Raw genomic sequence first — 18,299 nt, forward strand, 5'->3', positions numbered from 1 at the left:
TGTGTCTGAGTTACGTGTGTGAAAAATGTAATTGTGCATATTTCACTGCAGGCAGGCTGCCAGTCTGCATTCCAACGTGGCTTTAATCATTAACACGAAATGTTATCTTTCTTTCTGTGGCTTTAAATGGAAGGACGTTTTGCTTTAACCTAACCTGATAGTTTTATAAAAATTCTATTTCCTTAGCTACATTCCTTTGCCTAGACCTCTTCCCCATAACTCCCTGTGCATGCAATATAAAACACTGAATCTCATCTCTGTATCCCTTATTGGTTTCTCATATAATGAATAGCTGAACGAACACACACACACCCTGCTGCTGTTTTTAAACTTTCCTGGTTGTTCGGGGTGATCAATAATCCTGATTGACAAGAAACAACAAAACAGATCACCTTCAAAGAAGCAAGGCACCACCTCCGCTTCACTAAGCACCTTAACTGCAACACATTAACCAACCCTCAGCGCTGATTTGTTGACTGCAGAATCCAGTCGTTCCTGTCAGGCCAGTTGCAGAAGGAAGGGGTGCAGATGAAAAGAGTAGGGAGGGAGGGACAAGCAAGCTAGAAAGAAAGGAGGTGGAGAAAGCTAACAGAAACCAAAGATGACTCTGTGAAACAAAATGGATTCAGACAAGTCCAGGTAAACTTTATGATTTGATCTGTTAAAACAGCTGTTGGTTAAAGGGTAGACACTGCTTTGAAGGAACAGTTTGTTTTATGTGTTGACCACAGCAAGGCCCCGACACGTCAGAGCTCATGTGTAGATTCACGGACTCTGATTTGATTAGCTGGCTTGCTGAAGTTATAAAATTACCAACAGGCTTGTCTTTATTGACTAATCATCATGTTTTAAAGAAGATCCAGTGCTGTAATTCTGATATAATTATAATTCACTAATCACTGGGTTACAGTAAGATATAGGCAGTGATTGTAAACAAGTATGACATGGTGATGAAAGCACCTGAGTCAGTGCGCTGATGTTTGACAGTAGAGTGACAGCAGATGAGTGCGGTGTACTGAATCTGTTTGCTCGTGTGAGAATCTTTGCTTTTACGATACTTTCTAAGACTGTCCAAATGAGAGTAGGAATCCTGGTAAAAGCATTAATGTAAAACACACCTGAAGCTTTAATCCTGCCAGTGTAACAATGACACCGCAGGCTACAGCTGTAAATGGTGCAGTGGGGAGGGGGGGCTTAAGCTACTGCAGGAAATGTTACAAGGTAGAAATAATAACAGACAGACCTGGAGTCATTAAAAACTGCTGGTGTCCTGTTTTAATCAGTGCGATCAGCAGTCTGTTCAGACGGCTCACTGCTCGTATTCGCCGTGTCACTCTGGTCCTTTAAAGTCAGAATGTGGGTCAGTATTAGAGCACCACTCACTTCAGACAGGAGCTCACGTGTATTTGACTGGTTTTGTCATCTGGTCTTTTTGTGACTGTCCTGCTTATTTAATCTTTTTTGTTGGAAGTAAATACGTTTGTTATTAAATCTGCCATGTATCTTAATAATAATAATAATAATAATAATAATAAATTGTATTTATGAGCGCCTTTCAAGTCACCCAAGGACATTTTACAATAGGATAAAACACTTAGTAAAACAATGGCAGAATAAGAACAATAAAATAAAAGCACAAGATAAAATTAACAAACAGTGGATTCACAGTGAATATGCAGATTTGAACAGATTAGTTTTGAGTTGGGATTTAAACTGGGGGAGAGAACCAATGTTTCTTATTTCTGGGGGCAGAGAGTTCCACAGCCTGGGAGCAGAGCAGCTGAAAGCTCTGCTTCCCATGGTGGTGAGGCGGAAGGAAGGTACAGCAAGCTGGATAGAAGAAGAAGATCGAAGTGAACGGGCAGAACAGGTAGTGGTTAACAGGTCAGAAAGGTAAGGAGGAGCGAGGTTATGAATGGCCTTGAAGGTGAGCAGAAGACGTTTGAATATTATCCGGAATTTCACAGGGAGCCAGTGAAGTTCCTGAAGAACAGGGGTGATGTGCTGGTAGGAGGGGGTTCTGGTAGTAATGCGAGCAGCAGAGTTCTGAACCAGTTGAAGCTTATGGAGGGATTTTTGGGGGAGACCATGCAAAAGAGAATTGTAGTAGTCAATACGGGAGGTAACAAGACTGTGGACAAGAATGGACGTAGACTGGGTGGAAAGAGAAGGAAGCAATCTGTTAATGTTATGTAGATGGAAGTAGGCAGAACGGGTGAGATTATTGATGTGAGATTTATAGGAAAGTGAACTGTCTAGGATGACACCAAGGCTCTTAACCTGAGGAGAAGGGAAAACTGTGGAGTTATCGATGGTGAGTGAGAAAGGGTTCGCCTTCAAAAGGTTGGATTTGGTGCCAATAAGGAGGATCTCAGTTTTATCCTCATTGAGCTTTAGAAAATTAGAGGCAAACCAGGATTTTAACTCGGATAGACATTCTGAAAGGGAGGAAGGTGGGAGGGAGGAATCAGGTTTGCAAGAGAGATATAACTGGGTGTCATCAGCAAAACAGTGAAACTGAGGATCAAATTTGCGGAAAATTGTACCTAGAGGGAGGATGTATATTATGAAGAGAAGAGGGCCTAAAACTGAGCCTTGAGGTACACCAGAGGTGACGGGGAATAGACGAGAGCGGAATGATCTTAGTTGAATAAACTGGGAACGGTCGAGGAGATATGATTGAAACCAGGCGAGGGGTGTGTCAGAGATGCTGAGAGAGGAAAGTCTGCTTAGAAGTACAGAGTGAGAAATGGTGTCGAAGGCTGAGCTCAGATCTAAAAGGACGAGAATGGTGAGAAGACCAGAGTCAGCTCTGATTAGAAGATCATTAGTGACTTTAAGTAAAGCAGTTTCTGTACTGTGACATGAGCGAAAACCAGATTGAAATCTCTCGTAGATATTATTATTATTATTATTATTATTATTATTATTATTATTATTATTATTATTATTATTATTATTAACCAGGTGTAAATGAAGTTGAGCTGCAACCACTTTTTCGATTATCTTAGAAATGAAGGGTAAATTGGAAATCGGACGGAGGTTGTTAAAGTTTTTTCAGTATAGGAGTGACTAGAGCAGTCTTGAATAAGGAGGGAACGATACCGGTGGTGAGATGAGTGAATGAGTGAATGATAGCAGAGATGAGTGGGAGTAAAGAAGAGAGGCAGGATTTCACAAGCCCCGTGGGCATAGGATCAAGATGACATGTGGCAGGCTTTGATTTACATATGAACTCGGAAATATCAGATAAATCAGGAAGATGAAAAGTGGAAAACGGCTCAAAAAGGAGAAAAGGTTCTGGAGAGGGCGTAGACACAACATTTGATCTGAGTTGCTGGTGGATGTTATTGATTTTCGTAGTCCAGAACAGCATCAAGGAGTTGCAGGTTTCAGAGGAATAGAAGTGTGGTGGTAAAGCGTTGGGGGGGTTGAATTAGTTTGTTGAGAACTGAAAACAGAGTCCTTGCATTACCCTCATAAGAACTGATAATACCAGAGTAGAAGCTTTGTTTGGCCTTGCTGATGGAGTCTTTATACTGAAGTACGTGATATTTATAGATTTCTGAATCAACAGTTAAACCAGATTTCTTATATTTATGCTCTAGCTGCCGAGCTTTGGCCTTCAGAGCTCGGAGGTCAGAGGTAAACCAGGGAGCAGAGCGAGCGAAGGAAACAGAGTGGGTTTTTACAGGAGCCAGAGAATCAAGGACAGTGCATAGACAATTATTATAATATAACAACAAATCATCAGGAGTAGAATAGAAGTCCGGAATCTGAACATTGTCCAAACTGGTAGTGAGAATGTCCATATCAATGTTCTTGATGTTGCGGAACGAGATGAGATGGGTTGGCTTGGTAGAAGAGCAGCAGAGAGTGAGATTAAATGAAAGGAGGAAGTGGTCAGTTATGGGGATTTCAGTAGCAGAAAGATTCAACGGAGTAAGACCAGAACAGCAGACCAAGTCCAGGGTGTGTCCTTTAGTGTGAGTGGGAAAGTCGAGACAGGAGGAAAAGTCTCTGGTGAGCAGAAGGTCATTATTGTCCATGTGAACGTTGAAAGCTCCCACCAAGATCACATTTGGGGAGAGAGATGAAAGATGGGTTAGTAGATTAGCAAAGTCACTGAGGAAGACAGGGTTAGGTTTGGGGGGGGGGGGGGGGGGGGTATACAGTAGCTATGATGGTGGGAATGGGTCCAGTCAGCTCACATGCAAGGACCTCTAGAGAACTAAAGGTATCAACATTAACTGGCAGGACTTTCAAGTGCTGGCGAAAAAAGATCGCGAGACCACCCCCACGACCTGAGCAGCGGGGTTTAGAAAAGTAAACAAACCCCAGAGGAGTAGATTCATTTAGCTGAGAAAAGTCATCAGGTTGTTGCCAGGTTTCAGTTAAGCAGAAAAAGTCAAACTTACGGTCAGATAGGAGGTCTTGGATGAGAGGTCCCTTACTTGTCAATGAACGAATGTTTAGAAGACCGAAGTTGAGTGGAGTTGCTTCACTTTTGTCTCTATAAACTCAGTGAACAGTGAACTTAAATTAAAATAAGCAGATCAATACATGCACAATCAAAGAGTCATCTTTTTTTTTGTTTTCCAAGTCGTTCAGAAAGTCTGTAAAGATTTTTTTACACTAAAGCAGAAAGAATTGAGGCAAAAATGGAGGGACACTGTGTGCTTTGTTTTCTTTTTGAAGAAGTCATCACACACTTTATAATGGCACTGAGTAACTCTGTGTGCTCCTCTTTAGCCTTATCCCAAACGCACAGCATGTAAACAACGGAGGGGGGAGTGAATCACCAATGGAAGAAACGGTGCTGCAGACAGTGGATGGAGAGAGGCAGAGGGAGACGGAAACCAGAGAGCCTGATGTCGTTGACGGGAAAGCTGCAGACCTAAACATCCACCACAAGAGGGCAGCAGACAAACACAAGTACAGCACAATCGGCTATCAGGCAAGTGGAGTGGGACAGAATTGTAAGGATGGGGCAAGCCTACTGTTCTGGCACCAGTGGGGGAAATTAAGTAGATTTATTTGAGTACTTTAATTAAGGTAATTTTCTTGTATATGTTTATAGGCTGAAACCCATTATTCCTTTTTTGTTTTGCAGCTTATTGACTTATTCTGGACAACTTAGTATTTAAAACTAGTTGAAGTATTTTTCATACATTATACTGATGTTTATAGAGATCAACACTTTATGCAACTTAAATATTAAAAATATGTCATTATGAAAATTATAAATTGGCACTTGAAGCACTCTTACTTTGACTATTTAAATATTTTATTGATAAAAATCCCTGTACTTTCACTAAGATGACAAAAACCTTGACTTGTAAAATACTTCTTCTGTACCGAAGTACCGTGCATTAAGTTTAGATTCAGTTCTAGGTGTGTTACACTGTTTCAGTTCATTTATTTTCATTGCAATCCTCTCTTGTGCATACATGCTCAGATGTCCCGCTGCATTTTTGTGTTTCCAGAGGCGAACGAAGCAAAAGGTCGTGAATGACTTTGCAACTCTGAGTAAAGGAACTTCTGCAGGAGCCAAACCCAGAACTGCACTCAAACAAGTCCTGTTCAGCCAAGGAGTGTCTGACAAAGCGTCTGAGGTATTGTGCTGTGCTCATCAAACTACATGCTGGTTTTCTAAGGAACAGATACAGACTTGCTGTAAAGGCAACCGCCCACTCAAACGCCCACTCAAACGCCCAAATTTACAGCAGCAGTGCAGTTCATTCTGTTCCACTGTCATACTTTTAGATGTAACCTGTGGCCAAAACTAACATCTATTTCTATTAAGGAAGGACTGATTCAGTAGAACGTCATATTTTCCCCTCATTTCCCTGCCTGATTATTTTCTTCTTCTTTGTTATTTATTTATTCTAATGGTTTATAACAACTTCCCAGGAGCGAAGTCAACTGGATGGGTTGAAGCAAGTCCTGGAGGCCTTCTCTCTGTCAGAGGATCTCAGGTGGAGATGGAACGAGGAAACTCAGGGAACCACGCTGGAGACGAGCTGGACAGATATAGTGCAGTCTCATTCAGTACGGGCACTATCGTTATATGTATATATTTCTTTTTCTTACTGCCAACAAATCAAATTAAAAGAACAAAACAGATCAATTCATTGGCCAAGGCTTGACATCCTGTAGTTTATTCTCATGTGGTCTAAATGCGCTGAAGTCCACAAATTGTTTATTTCAATAAACCATGCCATTGTACATGCTTCTTACTCACTGCCTTTTTAGGAAATAAAAGCACATTTTTCTGGCAGGAACAATTGAGCTTGTGTCCTGTGTGAACTGTTGGCTGTGGGGGTGGCAAACAGTAATAGAGGAACTGATACTCTGTTGGTCTTATTCTGGCTGTGGGACTCGTTGATGACAATAATCATTACACAATATGCACATTTGACATTCTTTCTGATGACCCTGACATTTCTTCTGCTTCCTCTTTTCAGACAATGTCAAAAATGCAGAGACACCAGCAGGAGGCGCTGTGGGAGTTTGTCTATACTGAACTCACCTTCATCAACAAGCTGCTTATTATAAAAGACGTAAGATGTCACTCTCTAGCTGCTTACAGTCAGTTACATTAAAGTTTCAGAGCGGAGAAAGGGAGTTTCCACATAATGTATAACAAAGCTGTGTCTGCCTCCCACAGTTGGTTATTGCGGCTCTTGTCCAATTGCACCAAAAAGGATTTCTCCAGGAGGTCAGTGTGCAAAGCATGCATTATCATTTAAATACTAAAAACACAACAGTTTGCTGCACAGTCACTTCACCTGCAGGACTTTTTTTCCGCTGTTCTGCTTACCACTGACATAGATTGATTAACAACGAGAACATCCGCTTAAGATGAGGCAAAATACAACTCGAGTGCAAGTGGAACATGTAGCACAACAACACATTTCCACTGAGAAGTCGGAAAATATAGCAAAGCAGGGGAGTTAAACACATGTTTTTGTTTTTGTCGCACTTCCTGTTTTAAAAGGTGACCCCCGAGCAGCTTTTCTCCAACCTCCCCTCCATCCTCGAAGAACATCAGCAGTTCTGGCAGGAGGTGGTTTATCCGATGTTACAGGAAGCGCGAAAAACAGGCAAGCCCTTTGACCCCATGAGGTTAGATCCTGGATGCCTCCAGGTAAGTTCCCCCCCCAGTCTGAATGATACTGTACGTGCAGACAGTTTATATTACCGGTCAGTTATAGAGTCTCCCCCCCTTCATTTGCACCTCTTACATCATGCTTTACCTCTATGTGGGTACTGGTTTTGTTTCCACATGAGTTTGCTTTTCTGCACGTTGTTTTGGAACAAAACATCCACCAGATGTATGACATATAAGTACATTTACTCACGTACAATGAAGTAATACATAAAAGTAGTCCTGCATGTGGAAACACTTGGGATATGTTTATATATTCTGCCATTTTTCTATGCCTACTTGTGTAAATTTATGTGCATATTGTTTTAGGACAAAGACACAGTTTTTGTGGTTTTGCCTCTGTACACCATCACAGTGGATTTTAAATGAAGCAGTTAAGATGCAATTGAAGAGCAGACTCTGAGCTTTAATTTATGAGTTTTGCAAAAACTTTGCATAAACTCTTTGGGACATTACAGACATTTGTATACAAAGTCCTCCATTTTTACAAACTTGTAAAAATGCACACCTGACTGATGGACAGTTTTATGGCCAGCTGATATCTGTTGGCTTGTTCTTTCATGGCAAATGAACCAGACACAATTTTTGAAGTGCTGGGTTTTTGTTTTAAAGCTTTTCAAGGTAATTTTAAATATAAGACCCAAAGTTGACAGTGCAAGTGAGGGAGGCTGTCATTCGGCTGAAAACTCCACACAAACTTATCAGAGAGACAGTACAAACAGTAGACCGGAAAGACCACAGAAGAAAATGGCAAAGTGCATGATGACAGAATTATTTCCACAGTTAAGACAACAACTAACCGAGTCAAGAACATAGTATGAGGGTGGGGAGTTTGTGAAGTGGGTGGGGGGGTAAGTGAAGTGGGTGAGGGGGGATATCATTATAAAGATCTACGCCTTCTTGAACAGTAAACAGGTTTATAACCAGATGCAAACCGCTGGTTACACGCAAAAACAGGAAGGACAAATTAGACTGCTCCAGAAAGCATCGAAAGTCAAAGAGGTGTCGATGCAAGTGAGGGAGGTCATCACTGGACTGAAAAAGAAAAGAAAACCAAGACAGATAAATAAACCAATAAGTAAAGCATGTACAGTCTTAAAAATAAAGACTATGTGAACCAGCTCAGCTCAACCAAAAGAAAGACCGAGGAAGATAACTAAAGTGCATGATGACAAGGTTATTATCTTATAATGCTCATTTTTATATTATTACTGTATATTATTATTAGCGAATTACTTCCATGGTTAAGAAAAAACAACTTCACAACATCTAACCAAGTCAATAACACTTGTGGGGAGGTAGGTGTACTATTGTCACAGTCTACAATCAAGTGACGCCTTGATGAATTTAAATGCAGAGGGTTAACAGCAAGGTGCAAACCGCTGGGTATACTGAAGAACAAGGTAGCCAGATTAAACAGTACTCAGCATTCATCCATGTGTTCTAAAACTGATCAGACTGCAAAAGGATGAGGACTAAAAAAAGCAACCCGAGGGTTTCTCAAAGCAAAGAAATGGGATATTCTGAAATGGTCAAGTCAGTCACCAGGTCTCAACCTGAAACAGCAGCTTTTACAGTTACTGTAGATAAAACTAAACCAAGTATCCAAGTCTGCACTTCAATCACATGTTTATTATTTGATTACTAATTCACTGCAGTGGTGTACAGAGGTAAAACTGCAAAGAAATTGTGTCTTTGTCCAACAAACTATGGGCCTAACTGTTCCTGCAACAGGGAAATTTGAAGCTCTTCATGTGCGTCATAATGGAGCAAAGTGAAGTATCAAAGGGTTAAAAAGGCATATTTAACTAGATGGCGGCGTTAAAGCTAGCGCTAACCTCTGCATCGTTAATAATAATGATAAACATACTGATGTGACTTTATGGGGACTTATCCTTTTCTTTTTCCCCCAGTTTCATAAACGCTTCTCTTCCTATCATGAATACTGCCTGAAGGAGGAAGACAATCTTGAATTCTCGCGCAGGCAGATGGAGAACAACCTGCATTTCTCCACTTACGTCCAGGTACAGTGAAGCAGCAGTAACATCCATATACAGCCTGTGCATGCATTCTATACATCTGAAGATCAAAGAATTGCTCTCCCACACTAACCCAGTTATTATTTCAATGTAATTCATTTTAATGACTGACTAAAAGTTCAGTTGCTATTGGTTGTGTTTTGTGGTTTGTAATGTTTTCATAAGCTTGTGGGCGACTTCTTAGAGCTGCTTCCTGACGGGCACCAACGTCTTCTCCAAATGATTCAGCCTTAACAGCAGTGTGAAAGATATCTAGTTCACAAAGATTTGTGCAGAAGATTTATGGGAAAAGAGGCTGCAAGAAGAGTGTGACCTACAACATCTCTTACATATTTGGCTAACAGGCAAAAGATCCTCACTTTGTCCCTGAGAGAAGAAGCGAAATCCTTGTGGGGATGGTCACGTCTGGTGTCGAAAAAAATCAGAATCATCACAAACATCGCTGTGACGAGTCAGAAAGTACCTTTAGATGAACATAATCATATTTAAACTAAAACCAGTTCTATATTTGTAGATATTTCCAGCAGAGTCAGCTAGTGCTACCTTGTGTTTAACAGTTAAAGCCTTCCTTTACCAAGAACTGGCGCTTACTGGGCAATGAGGGTGTGGCTGTTAAAACAAAAATAACTAATTTAAGGTTTTTTTCTTTTTCCAGTTATAGTTTCATTCAGAAGGTTTTAGAGGTGGTTCTGATATCAGTCACTGAGTCTTCTGGCAGTTCATTGATAAAATTATAGAGAAATCAGAGACTTCTGTGAATTGTCTTCACCTTCTTGTTTAATCACTGTGAAGTCGATGATTTTAGCTGCGTTCAAATATATAATTGGTGCATTCGTTAGATAAAGACAGTTTTTTTTTCAATTCTGTCTCTCCACATCACCACAGTGGGTTTTTAATCAAACGATCAATATGTGATTGAATTTACTTTCTTTGAATCTGCTCCTTCTATCGGTTACTCATGGTGGTACAGCAGGACTTGCTGTAATTCAAAGGGTTTAACAAAAGAAAAGTGTAGAAGCCATGGACATCATTAAATGCTGTTTCCCTGAGATGCTCTGCCAGGCCTTCAGTGAAGCAAAATTCAGTTGCTGCTGTTTGTGGTTTTCTTTTTTCCGCCTTCCGTTTTATCTTTAGTAACTGAAAAGCTGCTCTGTTTGATGTGACTGACTTGACCATTGCAGAACGTGTCGTGTCTTTGCCTTGAGAAACTCTTGGACTGCTTTTGCATTTTGCTTCAGGTCACTATCCATTTGCACTGTGAAGCCCTGCCCGATTGGTTTTGTAGCATTCTGTCTGATATATGTAGTATATGTAGTTTTATGGAAAAATCTAATCTGTCCGTCCTGCTCTTGAGCGTACCCAGTGGTTTGCGCATTGTTGTAAACATGCTATATTTGCACTCATGGAGGCGTCTGTTGATTGTAGATGTTGATAATGATGCAGCCATGTTTATGACCTGATTAGTTGCTGTGTTGTTGGTCTTGTTTGTCTTAAACGTGGAAATAATTCTGTCACAATGTCTTGTGTGACATCTATTTCACTTTCCCTGACATCTCTTTGGGCCTCGTACTCAAAATTACTGGGAACTTTGAATCACTTGCAGATATTATGACTGCTTCATTGTCAAGAAATAACAACAGACCATGAAACTGTTTGTCACTTTGTCTAGATGCGTAAAGAAAGTTTTTCTAAATTGCTGAATAATTAATTTTTTTTCTTGAACCCATTGAATTGAAGTTGAATGCCTGCTGTTTAGTCACGTAACATCCGCTGTTGTGGTGTACAGAGGCAAAACTACACAAATTGTGCATTATTACAATGAGTCCTGAACTTAACTGGATAGTTTTAAGAAACTTGGTTGTCAGGCTATCAGTTTTATTTTGAAAGCATCAAGTTGAGTTCATATTCTTGTGTTTTTTTGTCCTGTCCAGTGGGTAGAGAATCATCCTCAGGGCGATCGGATGCGTCTTGGAGACATGCAGGCCAAACCCCATCAGAGGATCACAAAGTATCCCCTGCTGCTCAAAGCTGTGCTCAAACACACTCAGGACCCTCATGTGGAGCACACACTCAGAGGCATGGTGAGGATTAGACACCTTTAAATAAAATCCTTTTAAATTCACCACAGAATGTTTTTCCCTTTATAGATGCAATATGTGAGTCATTGCATCACACTGGCCTCCTTTGTCTGTTCCCCTGTACAGTTGTTCAGTGTAAATAATTTTTTGGAAGGTATCAATGACTACCTGCGACTAAAAGATGAGCAACACGCACTCAACATCTCTGCTCAGAGGTTGGATGGGTATGAGGTGGATGGACTAAATGAGGAAATCGACAGGGTAAAACACATCTTTGTCATCATTTTGTCACTTTTTTCTGTTCTTTGGAGTTATTTTGTAGCTTATGGATTGACCTTTCAACAAAAAATAAACAGACTTACTTCATTCTTAAGCCCAGAGGACATTCTGTGTTGAAAGTGTACTTTTGTTTTACTGCAATAAATTTTTTTAAGTCTACACAGTGCATTATACATAAAAAGTGCATTGATGTTTGTGTGGCTTGAAATCTGGAGAAGAGAAAAAGTTGAATTCAAAGATGCGAGAGCTTAGATGTCACATCTGTGTTTACTTTGTTTTGTGGATGTAAAGCACGAAGTGCTGTAATGACTAAGTTCTGTGGGCACTGAGTTTATTGTTGTGGTTTTCTAAATGGTGGGATTCACACAAGAGTGGGTTACATATTGGTGAGATGCAGCAGGTCAGTGTTGAGTTTATAATCACTAGAGCGTGTAATGTAGTGAACAGGAAACAGGAAATGCTACTGATATTTACATGAGGTTGATTTCATTGACAGCATGTCCGAGAAGTCTGCAAGTTTGACCTAACGTGCCCCATCAAAGGTGTAGGTTCTGAAGTTGTACGCAAGCTGCTGCGTGAGGAGAGCTTGAAGGTTCGAGGCAGGAAAGACAGTAAAGTGAGCAAAAACTGTGCACTTAATTATTATGATTTTAATTTGCGTTCCTCAAAACTACTACAAATTACTTTGTATTTATTAATTGTCTCCCCTTTTCTTGGTATGATGTAGCTGGAGTTGGTGGCTCTGCTTTTCTCAGATGTGCTTCTACTCACCAAAGTCCAAAAGAAAACAGAGCGGCTGAAGGTGGTTCGACCTCCTCTGGCCCTCGACAGGATGTACTGCATACCACTGAAAGATGGCTGTGTGTTGCACTTTCTTTTAGACTAGAGTCGAGACACTTGGATGTAGCTTAATTATTATAAAAAGAACAGTCTAACTGTCTGTCTGCTTCTCTCAGATTCATTTCTCCTTGTGGAGGTAGGTGAGCTTCAGAGCGCTATGAATGTCGTCATACTTGTCGCCAGCACCTCAGAGAATTGCTCCATATGGGTGTCCACCATCCACCAAGCGAAGGTAACAGAAAATAAAATAAAATATTAGAAATTTTGAAATCTTTGTAGTCTGGCTTAAACTTTATCTGTAAGAGCACCATACCCTTTGCTATGAGAATGACAGTGTCAGGTTTTGGTTTAGACCCCACATAGTTGACAGAACTTTAAAAGTATCTTCTTATTGCAGTCATTCAGTGTTACAGTGTTGCTATTTTAACACTGATATAAATAAGACACAAGCTCAGTGACCTATTTTCAGTCATGACTCTGGATAGTCATGTTTTGGAATCTTTTTTTAAATTCCTCCAGAAAAATATTTAATTCTGCCAGATTTCCAGAAGTGAGAGCAACTCCATCCCTGGCCTTGTTAGCAGAGAAACCCGTATCATTTTTGGACACTACTCAGGCAGCCAGCTGTTTAAGGAAAACTAAACATGTCACTACTGGTCCAATTGGGGAGGGGACCAGAACAGCTCAGCTGCTGTACACTGAGGATAAATGGAAGGTTGGATAAAAGTTACTTTGTCGTCACCTGTTAGAACAGAAAGCTGCAAGAATGCATGCCTACTTTTTACTGTCCTGCTTTGCATAATTTTCCATCTTCTCACTGGAAATGTATCATTGTGCACTTGAGTTATGTTTTGTCTCAGCTTAAGCGGATGTTCTTGTTGTTAGCCAGTCTATGTCAGTGGTATGTAGAGCAGTGGAAAAAGGCCGGCATGTGAAGTGACTGTGCAGCACATTGTTGTGTTTTTAGTGCCTTCCAATATATTTTGAACTAAATCTGAGTTATCAGACTATCTGCAAAGTTGGCTCCAAAAATTAAAAATATGCATATATTTAACAAAATTTTTTTTTTTCAGTTATGATTAGAGTCCGATCCTGAACCTCCTGAATTTGGCTTGTATTGATGTGATATTTTCACTGATATATCCACGGATATTTTCATTTTTGTTGCACAACTTGTCATATTTGGTCTATCTAGCATTTGTTTTTTGATAAAAAAAAATAATTCATCTTAAGTCCTGCAAAAGACTTTACAAGACTGCCTGATTTTTTTGTACTGCCCCAAACGGGGAGATTTGTCCCAAACTGCAGATCCTGGTTAAATTTTATCTTGATAAAGTCCAGTAAAAGAAATTAAGAATTTAAAATAGGCTTTGATCTTCAAAGGTGCCTTTTCAGTACCCGCCCACAATTCAATCCAGTTTCATAAAACATCTAAAACATAGTATTGACATAGTATTGCTAGTAGAACTTGGGGTACTTCATGTAAAAATGAATGGCAGATAGAATCTGTGGGCTGCATTTGCAAGCCATTTATTAATTTTGTGTCGTAGCTCCTTCGTTAGAGCGTGACGGCAGTACTTTCAACTTTTTGGTGGAAATGTGTGGAACCAGTAGGTGGTAAATGGGTGTTTTTATGTGTGAACCAGTTGAGTCACTTTTTTTCTCTGGATGGTTTGTTAGGAAACACTGAGGCAGTTGAGAGAGGCAGAGCACAACAGACAGGAGACAGAGACAAACCAGCAAAATGAAAACCCTGTTAAAGAAGCAATGACAGACGATGTGGAGACAGAAGAACAACCTGTTGCACAGCCAGGAATGGAGACCTCGATGGACGAATCCACTGATGATACTTTTATCTCTAACTCGATAAATGGGTTGGCAGAGCCAGAACCGTATCAATCTCCAGATGAGATGACCACTAATAAAACTGAGTTACCTTTCTGGTGCACAGAGCCCAATAACACTGAGGACAAAATCGGGCGCAAGAGGCGTTCACCGGCTTTCAGGGGACATGAATGGATAGAATTGGGAGTGAGACATGATCAAAGTGGAACCCAGGGGGAGGATGAAGACAGAATTGTTGAATCTCAGATGACAGAGGAGCAGAGCATAACTTTGAGACAGTCTTTCCCTCCTCTGGATTCTCTCACAAGTGCTGCACTGCCATTTAAACACAACACCGTAAGAAAATACAGTTTTTTACCAGGTGAACTCCCAGATGTTGACTACCCAACAAATGAAGATGACACTTTACGATCTAATTATCAACCGATAATAATGAAGGGACCTGAGTTTTTAAGACAGCAGAGTCAACAAGAAATATTAACAAGAAAAGACTCAGATTCCCTCTCCGTGAACCAGGACACAGGGAGAAATTCCAGTAGCAGTCTGTTTGGAGACACTAAGACACCTCAACAGGCGTGGGTCTCCAGAAATATAAAGTCACCTGGGATACAACGGAGGAGACCAGTAAGCACAAATCCAGCCACTTTTCGCACATCTAAGGAGTTTTTTCAGAGTTTGGAACAAACTGGGGCTGCTTCAAACAACTACTCTTCCTCTAATTTTGGCTCAGACTACAACCCAAAGCTGAAAAGAAACTCTCTTCCTACCAACATGCCCTACCAATCTAATCCACAGCAGACACTCAAACTGGGCACCCTAAAGTCAAACCCAGACACGTTTTGGAATGATAGAGTCTTTTCTGATCCCCAAGCCTTCTCTGAATCTGAGCTGCCTGACAGGAAGTTTGAAAACAAAAAGCCCAAAATAAAAACCCACAGAAGTTCCTCCGTTTCCAACATGAAACCAAAAGGAAAAGCCAGACTTCGCCCCAGTAGCTTACAGACGCCACCCCAAGCAGACGATGAACATTCCTCACGACTGGAGGGCCTTTTAGAAAGAGCAAAAGACAGAGACAGGGGGAGAGGAGGATTTAAAAAAGACAGAAATTTAAAAACAACAAATCTGAGGTCAAGATACCCTTCTCCTTCTCCCTCATTTTCTGCCACATCTTCGCCGTCACGCAGTGATGGAGACAGAGACACAGACTTGGAGGAAGTGGAAGTAGCAAGACCCAAGGCCCTCAGCGTGAGTCAAGGATGGAAGGAGCAGCTGGTAGATGGAGATGAAGATGAGCAGGGGAACAGGTCAGTATATGGCAGTGATAAGTTCCCTTTGTTTTCATTCTTATTCACATTTTATTTAAAAGGGACCTTTTATCCTTCTCCATTTTCTGTCATTTATCTAATCCCTGCAAATGAAAAACTCAGGCTTTTGTTTCGCTCTAAATGTTCGTTTCAACCTACGAATGACGTCAAAGAGGGGCCATATCCCTAATATGGTCTTCTCAGGCACACTGCACTGACTGTAAGAGCGTGCACCCCACCCACCTGCTGTTGAGAAAACTTTTATTTTTTAGAGGCGTTAATGAGAAGAAAGCTGGCTTATTTCAGCCTGAGGCTGCAACAAGGCCCAGTACAAGATAAATAAGGCCTATTTTGAACTGTGAATCATGCAAAGCTACTCTAGTAGAGTCCGAGAATAAACACAGAGCTGTAAACGAGCACTACCAGGACTACTTAACATTTAAAAACAAGTGATTACTGCCAGGCAAGTGATTTTCATCCTCTAAGAATAAAGACATTAGGAATACATGTAAAACAACAGCCCTGAACATTTACTGTCACACACAGACAACAATCAGAGAAAACATGCACCTATCATATCAACTCAAAAGATTTACATATTACATATTTTGTCTTTATATCGTTATGGGTATAAAAGCTTTCCTCAGAATAGCTGAGTTATCAAGATGAAACAGAGCAAATTGAGCCTTAAAAGCCACAGTTTTCCATAACGTTCAAAGAAGATTTGTTACATTAAAATTTCCATTGACATTTGAAGTCACTTGTGGTATTACAGTATTTGTACCTTCATAATGCCTTGCATTGCTGCTGATTTCTGCTGCATACTGCACTTACCACAGTAAAGACCACAGTGGGGTCGGGTGGGATGCTTTCTCTCATGTGCCCCACATACTGACAGACTGAGTTGAAGCAAATAGTTTACGCTGTAGTGCAGATCAGACATTTAACTAAAAAAACTCACTGACTTAAAATAGTGGACAGAGTTAGCACGCATCACTTTTAAATATATCTTTAAGCCCATCAAGCTTCTAATCTTTAAATGAGTTTTCAGTGAGGTGTAGGCTGGTAACAAATAGACCGTTCTGTTACAGTGGAAACTTTACTGTCTCTAACCTCAATGTGCTATAAGCACGCTTAGGTTTTGATTAACATAATGAATAATAATGAAGCAAATTTTTTTCTCACAAAACACTGAGAAAAAAAAACATTTTTCTTGTTTTAAAGTTAGTTTTTTATGCCGGAGTCAGCAGCACTCCTAAAATATTTTTTATTTACTTTTTTCTAAATGTAAATATTGTTCTTATGGTTAGTAAAAAGTATGTATAATTATTGTTGGAACATTTATTCTAATTTAGTGCAATATTGAAAACTGTGGATCTTTATACATAACATTATACATAATCCTTATACATTATACATTATAACAGGTATTATGTAACATATAATATCTATATAATATGTATTAATATATCATTCTACATGCTATAGAAAACAGAGATATAAGTACTGAAGTATAGAGTTACTTTTACTGTGTTTTTGTTTTTACTATTTTGAACTTCTTCTTCACTACGCCGTTAATTAAAATAGCCTCCTCTACATCAGTTTAGTAACATTAGTTGCAACTCTTCAGAGTCAAATTAGTAATATAAAATGTAATTTTAATCTTTTTATAGACTCAGTTAACACTTTAAGCCTGTGTTTACACAGCTTTACACTCGGAGTGATGTGCACCTTAATGCATCAATAAATATGTTGTACTAAAAGCAACATAATGGTAAACCTGGACATTCTGCATGTTTATCTTTAATGTTGTCACTGAAAGCACATTGCTTTATATATATGTGCTTATTAAAAATGCATCATCCAACTTGAGGTAGACTAAAAGCTCTTTAAGAGGTCACCTGATTGTGACCTGGTGAATGTTGAAAGAATGATGACCTTTGACCTTCTGTTTCCCCCTTTCAGTGTGTTTGTAGAAGGTGTAAATGTGGATTGGCCCGGCTGGTGCTTTGATGACGAAGAAGTTAATGATCATTTACGTCCTTCCACAAATGGTTTTCTGGAGGAAATCAACCGATCTTTGGCCTTGTGTGGTATCGGCGAACTGTCGGAGCAAGAAGATGGCGAGTGCAGCCAGGTGTAGCGCGGAAGCGGCATTGCAGCTGTAGCCACAGAGTGGTTTCAGCGCTAAACTGCCAGCCAGCTAGCTGAGGTCAGTCGCAGTGGGTTGGCTAAATTTAGTCTGTGAATCTTAATTTCAGAGCGATGAATTGACAAGGATGGTAGACTTTTTATAAAAAGTTGAAGCAACCTAAGGAGGGAAAGGAGATTTACAAAAGATACTTCTTTGCACAAATATTTTATTTGTAGCACATCGGTCCTCACTGTCTGAATTTTGGACCATTAATTATTCTGAAGTGAATGTAAAATAGCGATAAATGTAGTCAGTGTTTGGTTTATAGATGTAAATATACTGAAACTTGTTTTCTAAGTTGCTGTGTATTTTATTTATATGAGCACCAATAGTTCTCTGCCACTGACCAACAATAATTCGACTGTGCATACGTGTAATAAACAAAAATAGATTTATTTCTGTTAAATGCTCTTTATTTGTCAAGCAGTTTGTTCTCAGTTTGTCATTTAAAAGCAAATGTAAATCGTCACACATACAACAGTTTAAAACATGCACAGCTGAAACACAGGATATAGTGCATTTCATTTTTGTTTGAATGAAACAGCATTG

The 18,299-nt window shown here is 39.9% G+C and overlaps 1 protein-coding gene across 1 annotated transcript; it reads left to right on the forward strand.

Moving 5' to 3' along the window:
* The first annotated feature begins 87 nt into the window (after window positions 1-87).
* plekhg6 (pleckstrin homology domain containing, family G (with RhoGef domain) member 6) lies at window positions 88-17,714 on the forward strand. The gene is made up of 15 exons (XM_084943413.1): window positions 88-639; window positions 4,753-4,957; window positions 5,487-5,615; window positions 5,914-6,051; window positions 6,468-6,563; window positions 6,671-6,721; window positions 7,001-7,150; window positions 9,085-9,195; window positions 11,142-11,291; window positions 11,415-11,549; window positions 12,064-12,183; window positions 12,295-12,427; window positions 12,524-12,639; window positions 14,088-15,556; window positions 17,522-17,714. The coding sequence occupies exons 1-15, from the start codon at window positions 620-622 to the stop codon at window positions 17,697-17,699; spliced, it is 3,201 nt and encodes a 1,066-aa protein (XP_084799539.1). The 5' UTR covers window positions 88-619; the 3' UTR covers window positions 17,700-17,714.
* Window positions 17,715-18,299: the final 585 nt, after the last annotated feature.

This window comes from Perissodus microlepis, chromosome 11, assembly GCF_051167445.1.
Source record: "Perissodus microlepis isolate ML-2025 ecotype Zambia chromosome 11, ASM5116744v1, whole genome shotgun sequence".
NCBI classification, from domain to species: Eukaryota; Metazoa; Chordata; class Actinopteri; order Cichliformes; family Cichlidae; genus Perissodus; species Perissodus microlepis.

Bases quoted from the DNA above. Each gene is read 5' to 3' on its own strand.
- plekhg6 (XM_084943413.1), top strand. From the start codon at position 620: ATGGATTCAGACAAGTCCAG. The intron at 11,292-11,414 runs GTGAGGATTAGA...TCCCCTGTACAG, and splicing joins AGCACACACTCAGAGGCATG to TTGTTCAGTGTAAATAATTT. The intron at 12,640-14,087 runs GTAACAGAAAAT...ATGGTTTGTTAG, and splicing joins CCACCATCCACCAAGCGAAG to GAAACACTGAGGCAGTTGAG.